The sequence below is a fragment of the Typopeltis vanoorti genome, chromosome 23 (assembly GCF_054136105.1).
Source record: "Typopeltis vanoorti isolate ZY-2024b chromosome 23, IOZ_Tvanoo_1.0, whole genome shotgun sequence".
NCBI lineage: Eukaryota > Metazoa > Arthropoda > Arachnida > Uropygi > Thelyphonidae > Typopeltis > Typopeltis vanoorti.
In genome coordinates this window covers 25,798,332-25,811,941 of record NC_143571.1, presented here as the reverse complement: position 1 = coordinate 25,811,941, position 13,610 = coordinate 25,798,332, and the positions used below count along the sequence as shown (strand labels likewise).

At 35.9% G+C, this 13,610-nt stretch overlaps 1 protein-coding gene across 3 annotated transcripts in view; it reads left to right on the top strand.

The window, feature by feature from the left end:
* LOC150093698 (kielin/chordin-like protein) overlaps positions 1 to 13,610 on the top strand; it is a 1,333,292-nt gene that overhangs the window by 338,773 nt on the left and 980,909 nt on the right. For all 3 annotated transcript variants that reach the window (XM_090412628.1, XM_090412627.1, XM_090412629.1), the window contains one exon: positions 11,610 to 11,867. In XM_090412628.1, coding sequence (XP_090268754.1) covers positions 11,610 to 11,867 — 258 coding nt within the window. The remainder of the gene's footprint in view (positions 1 to 11,609; positions 11,868 to 13,610) is intronic.

Below are 13,610 nucleotides of genomic sequence, written 5' to 3'. Positions count from 1 at the left end.
CACAGCAGGACTTGAACCTGCAGCCTTTTGGATGGAGAGCAGGTACACTAACCACCCAGCCAGCCAGGCCGGATCCTTCATATGGCCATGTTTCATTTCATTCTTCTTCATTCTTCCATACATATCTACATTCCTCTTCCTTTCATTCTACACATACTGTATCTCTTACCTTGTTTTCCCCAAATCTGTGTTCAAATATTGAATTACTTTATGTACATTATTCAGTCTTACTATCTTGCCATCAGTTGGACATGCTTTGTTAACATCAGTCGTACTCTCTGTCTTGCCATCAGTCTCGCATGTTATCTTACCACGAATTACACTCTTTTTCACCATCAGTCTCGCATGTTTTATCATCAGTCACACTGTATTTTTCATCTTCAGTCTTTCATTCATTCTTACCAGTCACATTCTCTCTTTCTCACTGTCTGTTTTGCTTACTTCTCCATGTTCCCTACTACAATTCAGCGATGCCTTGTAGTTCATCAATACATTACACTTACAGCATACCCACAATCGCTCTCCTTTCTTATTCAACCTCTCTACATAAACATCCTCAACATCTACCCATGCACATATAATACATTCACTGTAATGTACTATTCTCAAAAAATCCTTAAAAATTTATTTTATATATATTGAAAATTTTTTACCTTGGGTTTGTTATACGTTAAAGATACCAAGAAATTATATGCTTAGTCTTAATGCTTTACCCAAGGAAGCAAAACAATGTTTTTCTTTCTTTGGGAAAAGTATATGAAACGTGGCATATATTCATGTCTGAGCTACTTGTATATAGAGGCTAATGACTTCACATCACTTCTCTTAGTATGTATCCCATAATGCAAAGCACATGCCTCCCCTTTTTTTTTTTTGGATGTGTAAAATGCTATGCATAATGGGAAGGGACACTACCCAGATCGGTTTCAATCTTTATTGAGGTCTCATCAGTGGGAGCCAAACCCCGGAGAGATACCAAGATTGAATAATGCAGAAGTCATATATATCTCATATACAAGTAGCCAAAAGTGCTCATCCTTATTAACAAAAAAATCTCTGAATGAGAGAAAGATGTTGGAAGTTTTCACCTTGGGTTTATTATACTTTCAAGATACTGAGAAATTGTATACTTGGTTTTAATCCTTTACCCAAGAAAGCAAAAAAATGTTTTTTGCACAATATATTGCATTATTATTATTATTATTATCTCAAGCCCCATAGAGTCAAAGACTCATCTAGGAGGTCCTTTTGTCATACACAAAGTTCATCATACTACACCTTAAACACACTCAAATTCTCTGCAGACACCACACTCTCAGACAAGGCATTCCAATCATTCGAATGGATGATTGGAATGCCTTGCCTGAGAGTTTTTTGCATGCAGAATTCACAACTCTGCATGCAAAAATCCTGCTTCTCACTCCCCTGCTCACACTCTCCTTATATAGCTTCCAGATCTTCCACTGTTTTCTGTAAAACCTTGAAAACATTGATCCTATAACAACCCCTTACTAACTTGTAGGTCTCTATCATATCACCTCCCTTTTCCTATCCACTAGACACTGTAAATTGTATCTTCTCAACCTTTCCTCATATTCGACAGAGATCAGACACTACCTTAGTCAGTTGCCTCTGGACCCTTTCCAACATCTCTTCAACCTTTTGAAAACCAGATAAAAAAATCTGTGCACAGTAGTCCATGTGTAGCCTAATCAAAACCATATAAAATGGAACAAGAATCTCCTTACTTCTACAAGTCACTGTCCTCCTCCTCATCACTCCCAGAATTCTTTGTGTTGTCCTCACAATTTTGGCAATGTGTCACCTAAATTTCAGATCCTTATCCACTATCACCCAATATCTCTTATTTCTTCCACCTCCAGCAGTATATCCCAACCAAGCATAAATTCTACATCCCCGCTTTGTGTGCCAAATTTTAAAAACCAACATTTTGCAACATTGAACTGGCATCCCCATTTCAGTGCCCATTCACTCAATTTATTCAAGTCTTCTTGTGAGGCCAAAACATCTTGTCTACTCTTCGTAGTTTGTCTCATCATCCAAATCTTTGCCATTATCATTAACATACAGGTTAAACAGCAATGATCCTAAAACAGATTCCCAAGGCACACTACTATTGACTTTCCTTTTCTGGGATATTGCTCCCCCATACAGAACTTGCTTATGTCTATCAGATAGCCAGTCTCTGATCCAATACACTAATCTGATATTCAACTCCATTTGCTCTAGTTTGACTATCAACTTATCGATAATCTTTCAAAAGCCTTTGCAAAATCTAAGTATACTGCTCATGACTTATTTTTAACTGTATTAACAACACCAAACAATTTTATCAAAAGATGTTTTATTAACTGCTTATACACTATCTGATCAGAAGTATCTGGACACCCCTCTGTAATTTGTAAACTGATGTCTAGATGTCACTACAACCTCACTTACCAGTATAAAAGGAGCCATAGAGCTGTGTTTTGTTCAGTGATAAGAAGTATGAGCAGAATGAGTAAGTCGAGGGAGCTCAGTGACTTCGAACGTGAACTAGTTATTGGTTGCCACATCAGTAAGAAATCTGTCAGAGACATTTCAACCCTCCTCAAGTTGCCCAAGTCAACAGTTGGTGAGATTGTTAAGTGGAAACGTGAAGGCAAAACCACGGTTGGGTAGTCCGCATTTAATGACAAACAGGGACTGTCGAGTGTTGAAGCAGGTGGTTCATGGAAATCTTCAGACATTGAGTAAAACAATCACTCAGGAGTTCTGCAGTCCTACTAACTGTCCAGCCAGCACCATGACTGTGCATCGTGAGTTAAGGAGAATGGGGGTTCCATGGTCAAGCAGCTGCCCATAAACCAAACATTTCTCCTGTGAATGCTAAGAGCCACCTGAAGGGTGTAAAGAGTGATGCCACTGGACAGTGGATAACTGGAAACATGATTTGGAGTCACGCTCATGAATCACGCTTTTCCATGTGGCAGTCTGATGGGAGGGTCTGGGTGTGGCAAATGCCTGGAGAATGATTCCTGCAAGCGTGTGTAGTGCTGACAGTGAAATTTGGAGGAGGTGGCATTAGAGTGTGGGGGTGTTTTTCATGGAATGGACTTGGCCCTCTCATAACACTACATGGAAATCTAAATGCGGAAGGTTACAAGGACATTTTGACTCATTGCGTACTATCTATGATAGAAGATCAATTCAGTTATGACTGTTGTCTGTATCAGCATGACAATGCTACCTGCCATGAAGCAAGGTTTGTGAGGGAATGGTTTGTGGACAATAATGTTCCAGAAATGGACTGGCCGGCCCAGAGCCTTGACCTGAATCCCATAGAACATCTTTGGGATGAATTAGAATGCCGACTTTGCTCCAGACCCCAACAGCCCACATCACAAACTGCTCTATCTAGCTACAGCAGCTCTTCAGGAAGAATGGGCCTGCCATTTCCTCCAAGGATGTTCTGACTCCTGGTAGAAAGTCTCCCCAGCAGAGTTAGATCTGTCATAGAAGCAAAGCGTGGACTCACCCCATATGGATAATGGACAAAAGATCTAAAGTCCTATTTTGGTGCCCTCTAATGTTGCAAAAAAAATAAAAAATTACAACTATGTGGGAGTTGCTCTTACGATAACAGTCTCCCACATTTTTGGCAAATTAATGCAACCATATTTCTTTAGGTTAGGAGAATTCTTCAAAGCCATGGCTGACTCAGAAAATAATAATTCAGATCTATAATGTCTTCTAAATAGCACATTTGTTTTCTTCCATCTAATCCTGTGTGAAGGGGTATCCCATACATGGTCTGCTAGTCCTGACTTGCTATACTAATAATAATAGTGAATATATTTTTTATGTTCTTCCAGGCAGATATTAACTGATCTTCCTGTTTGCCATAGTAGGCCAAGTTACTGTCTCAGGGAACTTAATACACACCAGGGTGTGCTAGAAGGTGAAGTTTATCCTTAGGTGAGCAAACCTACTATGGGCAAACAGGAAGATCAGTTGATATCTGCCTGGAAGAACATAAAAAAATATATTCGCTACTATTACCATGGCAAGTCAGAACTAGCAGACCACGTATTGGATACCCCTTCACCCAGGGTTAGATGGAAGAAAATGAATGTGCTATTTAGAAGCCATTATAGATCTGAATTATTATTTTTTGAGTCAGCCATGGCTTTGAAGAATTCTCCTAACCTAAACAAATATGATTGCATTAACTCCCACATAGCTATAATTTTTTTTTACAACATTAGAGGGTGCTAAAATAGGACTTTAGATCTTTTGTCCATTACAGTTGTATTGTTTCACTTACTCACTGTCGTGTATACTACCTGTGTTGTGCTCTGAAGATGCTGATCTGAAATTCAGCAAAATATAAGCAGTTAATAAAACATCTGTTGATAAAATTGTTTGGTGTTGTTAATACCATTAAAAATAAGTCATGAATAACCATCAATATGTAAGCTTATCTGTTAGATTAAGTATACTACTGTGTATCTCTCTCCTCTGTCCAGAGAAGCCATCACCTTATTGTAATAAGTAAGTAGATTACTAAAACATGACCTCCTTTTAGCAAATCCATGCCATTCATCAAAGATAATACCATTGTTTTCAACCCAATTCTGGATTCTAGTTCTCACCAGCTTCAGCAACTTAACCATAACACCTGACACACAGATAGCTCTATAATTTGATGCTTAAATTCTATCACTTCCCTTATGAAGTGGCATAATCTTGCCTTCCTTCCACTCCTTTGGAACTCGACCCAGCATAAGACTCATATTAAAAAAATATGTCCAGGCAGATGTCAACTCCCTGGCATATTCCTTCAGAATATGCGGTGATATATTATCAAGTCCCACAGCCTTCTTAACATCAAGTTTGCTTAATTCTCCATACACCTCTTGCTCACTTACAGTCAGTCTCTCCTCCTATCATTAACTGCTCTCAGTCTCTCCATGATTTCACATTCACAAGAAATGAAAGATCTTTATGAACTGCTCATTAAGTGTCTCCACTATATCTTCTGCAGCAGTTGTCCTTATATCATTTTCTTCAATCAATGTCATCATTCCATAATCATTCTTTTTTTTTTTTTTTTGGTTGGCAACATATCGGAAAAACTCTCTAGGATTTTTTTTGGCTTCATTAGCTAACTGCTGCTCATACTTTCCTTTTGTTACCCTTATCAACCAAGTCACCCTCCTTGCCTGCTCTTGTAATCCTCATGGAATTGGTTACTACCATTTCTCTTATGCTGTCTCCATAATGCCCTTTTTCTCTGTATTGCATGCTTACTCTCCTAATTCATCCATTTCACACTTACCTTATTTTACTTTCTGAATGTTGGAATACATTTAGACATTGCTTCTACTAGATAGCTCTTGAATATCCCCAAGCTGCATTGATCTCTTTTACAGCTAACTCCTCATTCCATGCTACACTTGCAAGCTGTCTCCTGAGGTCTTCATAATCACCACCTTTGTAGTTCCACATATATCCTTTTCTTACAGAGGTCCTCACATTGCTGGCAACCACTCAGGTAATCACTTCATGGTCACTCTCACCAAGTGGAGGATAATTGGATACCTCATTTATAATTACATCCTCTGATAAGATGATCAAATCAAAACCCTCGATTCTCATGTGCCCTCTGTTACATACTGTCTGAGGTAGATGTCTCTCCAAAACTCAAGAAACTCATTTTCCTTACTTCCAGTTGCTATCTCATCATCCCAGTCTGTATTTCCATAATTAAAATCATCCTTTTCTTATTTACTTGGCTGATTTGATTATACATTTCATAGTCACTAGCATCTACATTACCAGGTCTATAACAACATCCAACTAAGTATTTCATTCTGTTCACCTCTATCACACCACACTGCCTCAAAACTGCTGGCACTATTTCCCTCTTGCATGTCTACTTTGTATGGACATAACTCTTTCTCTATTATCGATAGCACTTCCCCTCCCTTTTTACCCTTTTTATCCTCAAAAAACAAATAATACCCTTCTATCTCTATTCTTGTCAGGATGTCGTCTTCATCCAACCATGATTCACTTATTCCAACAATTTTTGGGTGAACAGACTCAATTAATGCAACCATTTCATTTGCCTTGTTTCTTACACTTCTAGCATTTTTATACAAACACATCAGCTTATTCCTTTATCTATAACTAGTTCCACTGATACCACTTATTTGATGTGACTACTCCATGCTTAACTCGAGCCATTTCTTTTTCTCCTTAACCTTCTTCAAATACAACTTTTTCCCTTGATTCCAGGTTATCCCTTTACCTTTTTGTGTACACATGCTTTCACGTCCTCTTAGAGCATCTATATTTCTCACACTGTGTTTCTCTGTCCATCCCGAGCCTCCACCTTTCCCTGTCTGGCTTGTACATCTGTTCTCTCCTTCTCTATACTCATACTGTTCACTTCTTCATTTGTAACTACCTTGTTAATCTCTCCTTCTCACTCTCCACATTGCTTCCCACTTGATCAGATTCATTCTCTGCATTCACTTTTCTACCTTCCAGCAGCAGTCTCTCCAAGCGACTCACACCAAAACCGCTCAAATGCAGTCTGTCGATCCTATACAGTTCACTTTGACCTTCAAACTCATTCCACACTAACAAACTGCACTCCTTTCTCCTCACACATTTCTGATAACATATCATTCATAATCCTTGATCTCTGCCTCATCTCATCACTATCATTCCAGGGCAACAGGAATGATAGTGATGTTAAACTTACTACCTTTTCTTTCACACCATTATCTTTTATCCATCTCAACAATCTCCTGATATTTAATCTGATATGTTCTTTGTTCGCAATCACATCATTTGTACCTGTTACAATGACCAACTCTTTTGCTCGCTTACTTCTCATATCTAATGCATCAATCACTCTACTCATTCTACCTCCAGTAAAATATACTTTGTGCATCCTTTTGTCCAGCACATGTTTAATAATTGAATCATTGAATCGTAATTGAAGTATGGGATACATACTAAGGCAAGTGATGTGAAGTCATTAGCCTCTATATAAAAGTAGCTGTGACGTGAATATATTTCACACACAAAACATTGTTTTGCTTCCTTGGGTAAAGGATTAAAACCAAGTATATAATAAACCCAAGGTACAAAACTTTCAACATCTTTCTCTCATCCATTTTTTTTTAAATTCTTTTTTTTATGAATAAGGATGAGCACCTTTTGGCCATTTGTATATGATATATATATGACCTCTGCATTACTTCAACATTGCTATCCCTCTCGGTTCTGACTTCCACCGATGAGACCACAATAAAAGTCTTAACCAGTCTGAATTGTGGCCCTTCCCATTATGCATAGCATTTTACACATCTGAACAGGGTGTGCTTTGCATTATGAGATACATATGAAGGCAAGTGATGTGATGATAACTCATTAGTCCCGATATATAAGTAGCTCAGACATGAATATATTTCATGTGCAAAACATTGTTTTGCTTCCTTGCGTAAAGGATTAAAACCAACTACATAACTTCTTGGTATCTTTAACATATATATATATATATATATATATGTAAAGGATTAAAACCAACTACATAACTTCTTGGTATCTTTAACATATATATATATATATATATACATATGTCGAAAATATTTTACCTTGGGTATAATAAATGTTAAAAATACCAAGCTATTTTAAACCTGGTTTTACTCCAATTCCCAAGTAAGCAAACAGACAAACAAGTCAAGTTTGCACCTGCACGTATTGGAAGTCTAGCTGACTCTCAAAGTAGTGCAAGTCAAGGCAACTCATGGTAAAAGTAGAATAAGCTCTGATCACTATTCTTAATATTTACCCTTAATGCACAGCCCATCTCCTTGAGGAGACGTATGATGCTATATATTAAAGGGAAGGGGCCACTACCCAGACCGGTTTCGACCTTTATTGAGGTCTCATCAGTGGGAGCCAGGCTAGAAATACCAAGATTTTAGTAATGTAATGGAGTAAAACCAGGTTTAAAATAGCTTGGTATTTTTAACACACACACACACACACACACATATGTTACGGTTAAAGTGATAAATCCGGCTATATTAATAATTACCGGTTAAAGTGAATAATTTACGAGAATTAATCACTTTAGCCAGTTAAAGTGAATAATTCCTAGAGGAGTCTGGTAAATGCAATAAAAACATGTTTATAGGTTTTATATATAGGTTTTGATTCTCAATAGAAATTATAACAGCTTAGGTTAGGTTAGTTTATAATGAAAAAAGTAAGGAAAGTACTTCTTTTGCACTCAATGAAATCAGAAATCATTATAAACTAACCTAATCTGGATGTTGCATGTTGAACCAGAGTGTAGTCGTAGTTTGTCGTGGGCAGATTAATGGGGATGAAAGATAAACATTGTTGTGGGCCAAGCTTAATGATTGCAGGCAGTCATTAAGCTTGGCAATCATAAATGTTGTTGCTGTACCTCTTTCCTCATCAACGGAGAAAAACACTGATCAGTTTCTCTTTGATTTATCTTATATCCCCATTCATCTGCTCACAACAACTTTTATTTGTATCCCCATTTATCTGCCCACGACAAACTACGACTACACTCTGGTTCAACATGTGACATCCAGGTTAGTTTACATTAGGTTAAGTTAGTTTATAATGATTTCCAACCGATTAAGGTTAGGTTAGGTTAGTTTATAATGATTTCTGATTTCATTGAGTGCAAAAGAAGTACTTTTTTTCATTATAAACTAACCTAACTTAACCTAGCCAAAGCTGTTATAATTTCTATTGAGAAAGAAAACCTATGTACAAAACCTATATACATGTTTTTATATTACATTTACCAGACTCCTCGAGGAATTATTCACCTTAACTGGTTAAAGTGATTAATTCTAATTATTCGCTTTAACTGGTAATCATTAATAATAACTGGATTTATCACTTTAACCGTAACATATATATTAAATAAGTTTAATGACTAGAAGCCAAGAGATACCAAAATAAAATAGAAAAAATGCTATTTATTATTTGATCTCACTACTAGTTTTGTTTTCTTAGAAAATTTTATCTGGTGTGTAACATAAAAAGAGATACAAAATTGTACATTACAAGAGGCAGCTATAAATTAAATTGCTAATGTATTGCTGATATTTGAAGCCGTTCTGGATGCCATAATATTGTTGTGCATGTTAACATGGTCATGATCACGTGTATGCCAAAGTTGGATAGCTGAACAGTGACAATCAGATAGGTTATAGCTAGGGTTTATTATATCAATGGACAGGATTGAGGGCAATTTCTGTTGATTCCACAATTCTTCTCTACAGTTTATCATAGCATCTAAAAATATTTTCTGATTTGATCCAGATCACTGAATGAATGACAGAATTTTCATCATTAAAGTGAACAGAATTAAGAACACCAATTAGATATTATGCTGTCTCTAGTTCTACCATATGTAATGTCTCTCACATGTTCTTCCATACACAATTCTGTGGATTTCTCTGTCTGATCAAAATTGGGTACATTGCAGCTACACCAGAAACAATAAACTCCTGGATCCTTTAAGCTATCGCATTTTGGTTTAGGTGTACCGAGTAAGGAATGGAGTTTAGAAAGAGTAGTAAAAGAAATACGGATTTTAAAGTCATTAAAATCCTTCTAGTCATTCAATTTATTTAATACATATAATTACTATATCCATTCTATATTTACTGTGGAATAATAATATATAGTAATAAATTTAGTTTCATATCATTCATCCAGTGATGTGGAACAAATCAGAAAGCATTTTTAGATGCTTCAATGAACTGGAGAAAAGAATTGTGGAATCAGCAGAAATTGACCTCAGTCCATTCCATCTTAATACTACCCGTAGGTATAACTATCTGATTGACACTCTTCAGCAATTTAGCATGTGCAAAATCATGTCCATATGAACATGCCCAACAATACTATGGCATTCAGAATGGCTTCAAATATTAGCAATATGTTTACAAATTAATTTATAGCTGCCATTTGTAATATATATTTTTGTATTTCTCTTTTTATGCACCCAATGAAGTTTTCTTAGAAAATGAAACTAGTTGTGTGATCAAATAATGAATAGTATTTTTTCTATTTTGATATCTCTCATCTTCCTGTCATTAAATTTATATAATCATGTCATATTATTATTATTATCATTATCATCCCAATCTGTCACCTTCAAGATTCCCATTGAATCATAGACTCATCTAGGAGGTCTCTTTTGTCATGTGCACAGCTCATCATATTGCACCTTAAACACATTCAAATTCTCTGCAGACACCATGATCTCAGGCAATGAATTCCAATTCTAAATTTATTGAATTCATTGTGAATGAATTCACTGAATTCATTCACAACTCTCCATGCAAAAAACCTGCTTTCCACTCCCTTGCTAACACCTTCCTTATATAGCTTCCAGAGGTGACTTCTTGTTCTCCCTCAGTCTCCCACCATTTTATTAAAAACCCTTTATTCACTTATACATCTTTATCATATCACCCATCTTCCTCCTATCCACTAGACTCTGCAAATTGCATCGTCTCAACCTTTCTTCATATTCCACATTTCAGAGATCAGAGACTATTCTGGTCAATCGCCTCTTGACCCTCTCCAACATGTTTTCATCCTTTTGAAAATGAGGTGACCTATTCTATGCACAGTAGTCCAGATGTGGCCTAATAGTCACCCTTCCCATAATGCATAGCAATATTCATACCTAAAGTATGAACCTCTGTATCTCAGTCAATATAGACATAGCCCTTTGGTCGGAAAGACCTAGGCTCGATTCTCATCAGTGATGTGAGTAACCTTTATCTGGTCTCTTTAGTAACTCACTTTAATACGATCACGATTGTATATATATCCGAGGACAGCTAAGAACCTCAAGGGTTCATGAAGCTTAAGAAGAAGAAGAAGAAAGGAAGTGTGCTTTGCATTATGGGATACTTTAAGCAATTCATTTGAGATCTCTTTGATCTCCTATACAAGTAGCTTAGTTATGAAGATATTTCATAATATATATAATATATATCCGATTTATATATATCCGACAGCTCGGATATATATATCTGAGGACAGCTAAGAACCTCAAGGGTTCATGAAGCTTAAGAAGAAGAAGAAGAAAGGAAGTGTGCTTTGCATTATGGGATACTTTAAGCAATTCATTTGAGATCTCTTTGATCTCCTATACAAGTAGCTTAGTTATGAAGATATTTCATGTGCAAACTTTGTTTGTTCATGCTTTGGTAAAGACTAAAGCAGGAATACAATTTCTTGTATACTATAATTTATATCAAATACTGCCCTATCAAGAAACTATAGTAGTAGGTGTTCCTGTTTCATTTAAAATAAAAATAATAATAATTTCTAGAATTCCACATTTCTGAAACAGATGTGGAATTCTTGCCTTTAGGGTGTTTTTCTCCATTTCCTGCAGTTTTATATTTCATCAATTATTAATTAATTAATAATATATATATATATATATTTATTTTGAAATATAATAGCTTTATAAGAAGCTCATTATAATACTAAACAAGTGCTTTTTTATTTTTTAGCTGGTGCATATGATCCACTTTTTTATTCTATTCATGCTTATATTGACATGATATATTGGGAATGGCAGCAGAGGCATAATTTAGAGAATTTTCCACCAATGTATGCTGATATTCCTATGATTCCATTCAACTTATCTCCTAAAGAAGTCTTTGATATTGAGAATTCTTTATGTGTAACGTATGCTTATCCTTCACATGGTCATCCCTGCAGTTCAACTGAAGATCATATCTTTGGTCCAGATGGCTATGATAATGAAGGTTCTTTTTTATGCATCATATATATATATATTTATTTAGTTTTTGTTTACAAATAAGATATTATTGATTTATTCTAAGGTTTAATGATATTAAGAATAGCGGAAATTGGAATAAATAATCAGCTATATTTTCCTCTAATCATTGTGTCCTCATCAGGATACAGAATTTTATTTATGGTAACATCAAACACAAAGGTAAAAACTCTGGATGAAATTTAATAAGGCTCCTGCAGATAACTATTTTCTGATGAAAGAAGCACACATGTTTGGAAAGTTAATAGAACACTTAAATATTTTAAGAATTAAAGAACTTTATTTTAATAAACAGAAAACAAGTAAAACAAGCAATCATATTGTAAACCACTCAAACATTAGCTGCCTAGGTAACATTAGGCTGACACAAAGTTGTTAGCCTAATGACTTATATGACCTAATGACACATGACTTATACTTATTTAAACGAATTACATTAGGAGAAGGAGAATACGATAGTTTTCAATGTATGATTAATTATAATGCTTTTTTAAGCATCGAGGAAACTTTTAAATGCCTTACAGTCTTATGTAGAAGACAAACAATGTAGCATTGTAATCTGTAAGAAATAGATAAGTCTTGTTAACTCTGAAGAGAATATCATTTTTGACTTCTAGGAATCCTTATCCAGATGAGATGTGTGGATGTTTGTACTAGAAGTGATTAATGGTGGAGTGGAAGTTGAGGTCAGCCCATGGCCTTTGGATTCTCCTCCCATCATTCATGTTAAGATTGGGATAAGGCAGAATGTGGGAAAGGGATTTATTTCCTTTTAATTGAGTTGGAACTTTTAAGGCATTGTTTGCAAAGTGTAGCAATTTAATATGTCATTGATTATTGTAGTAAGGCCTATTTCTCTAATATAAGGGATGCCGTAAGTGCAGCCGATGGTGGTAATGAAGTCCTTGAATGAGATAGAAATACTAATTTTGAGGAGTTTATTATGATTCCCATGTGGTAATTTTTAGGACTCTGAACAATTTTTTTCTCATAATAAGTCCAGTCAAAAATATTGAGAAAAAAAAATGATGACCATTCCCGATTATTTTGTAATTGGCCATTCCATCCTAATAGCTGGCACGTATCATAGTGATATCCAGTATGCATGATACCAAAAGTGTATGTGATGTATTGTTCATTTGAAGTTTCTGGTTGATGTGGACAAGGAGTGATTCAATGGACTTCAAAAAATGTATGATTGTCTCTCAGTGGTTGAAGGGTTCTGTTCAGGAATCTACTGATGTTGTAGGCTGTTTATGGAGTGATGTAGTTAAGGTATTCCAAGAGTAAGAGGACACTGGACAGAACAGTAATTGACAGGCGAGTTACTGTTCTGTTGATGTTCTCTATTACCACCATCAGTTGGGTGTTGACACACCTTATCAGCGTTCATGGTGAATACAACTTATCCTTCCTTGTGCTAGCCCATAGACAAAAACTTTAAAATGGCTGATCATGGAATTTAGCCAAGGGGAAAATGGTCCAGAAGAATTGTCCCAGACCACAATCCAACATACCCTCTTCTGTGTGAGCCTAGAGAATCGGTAATTAATCACAGAAGCAGTGCTTATACCTAATTATTGGTGACTTTGTCTATAATTTGCATCTGAAGCATCATTGAACCATTCAAAACATGGAGAAAATAAAGCTGAGTGTCAGGAATGATAGGTCACTTTTCATGGTGATTTTCTTTCCACAGATATGTTCCAGT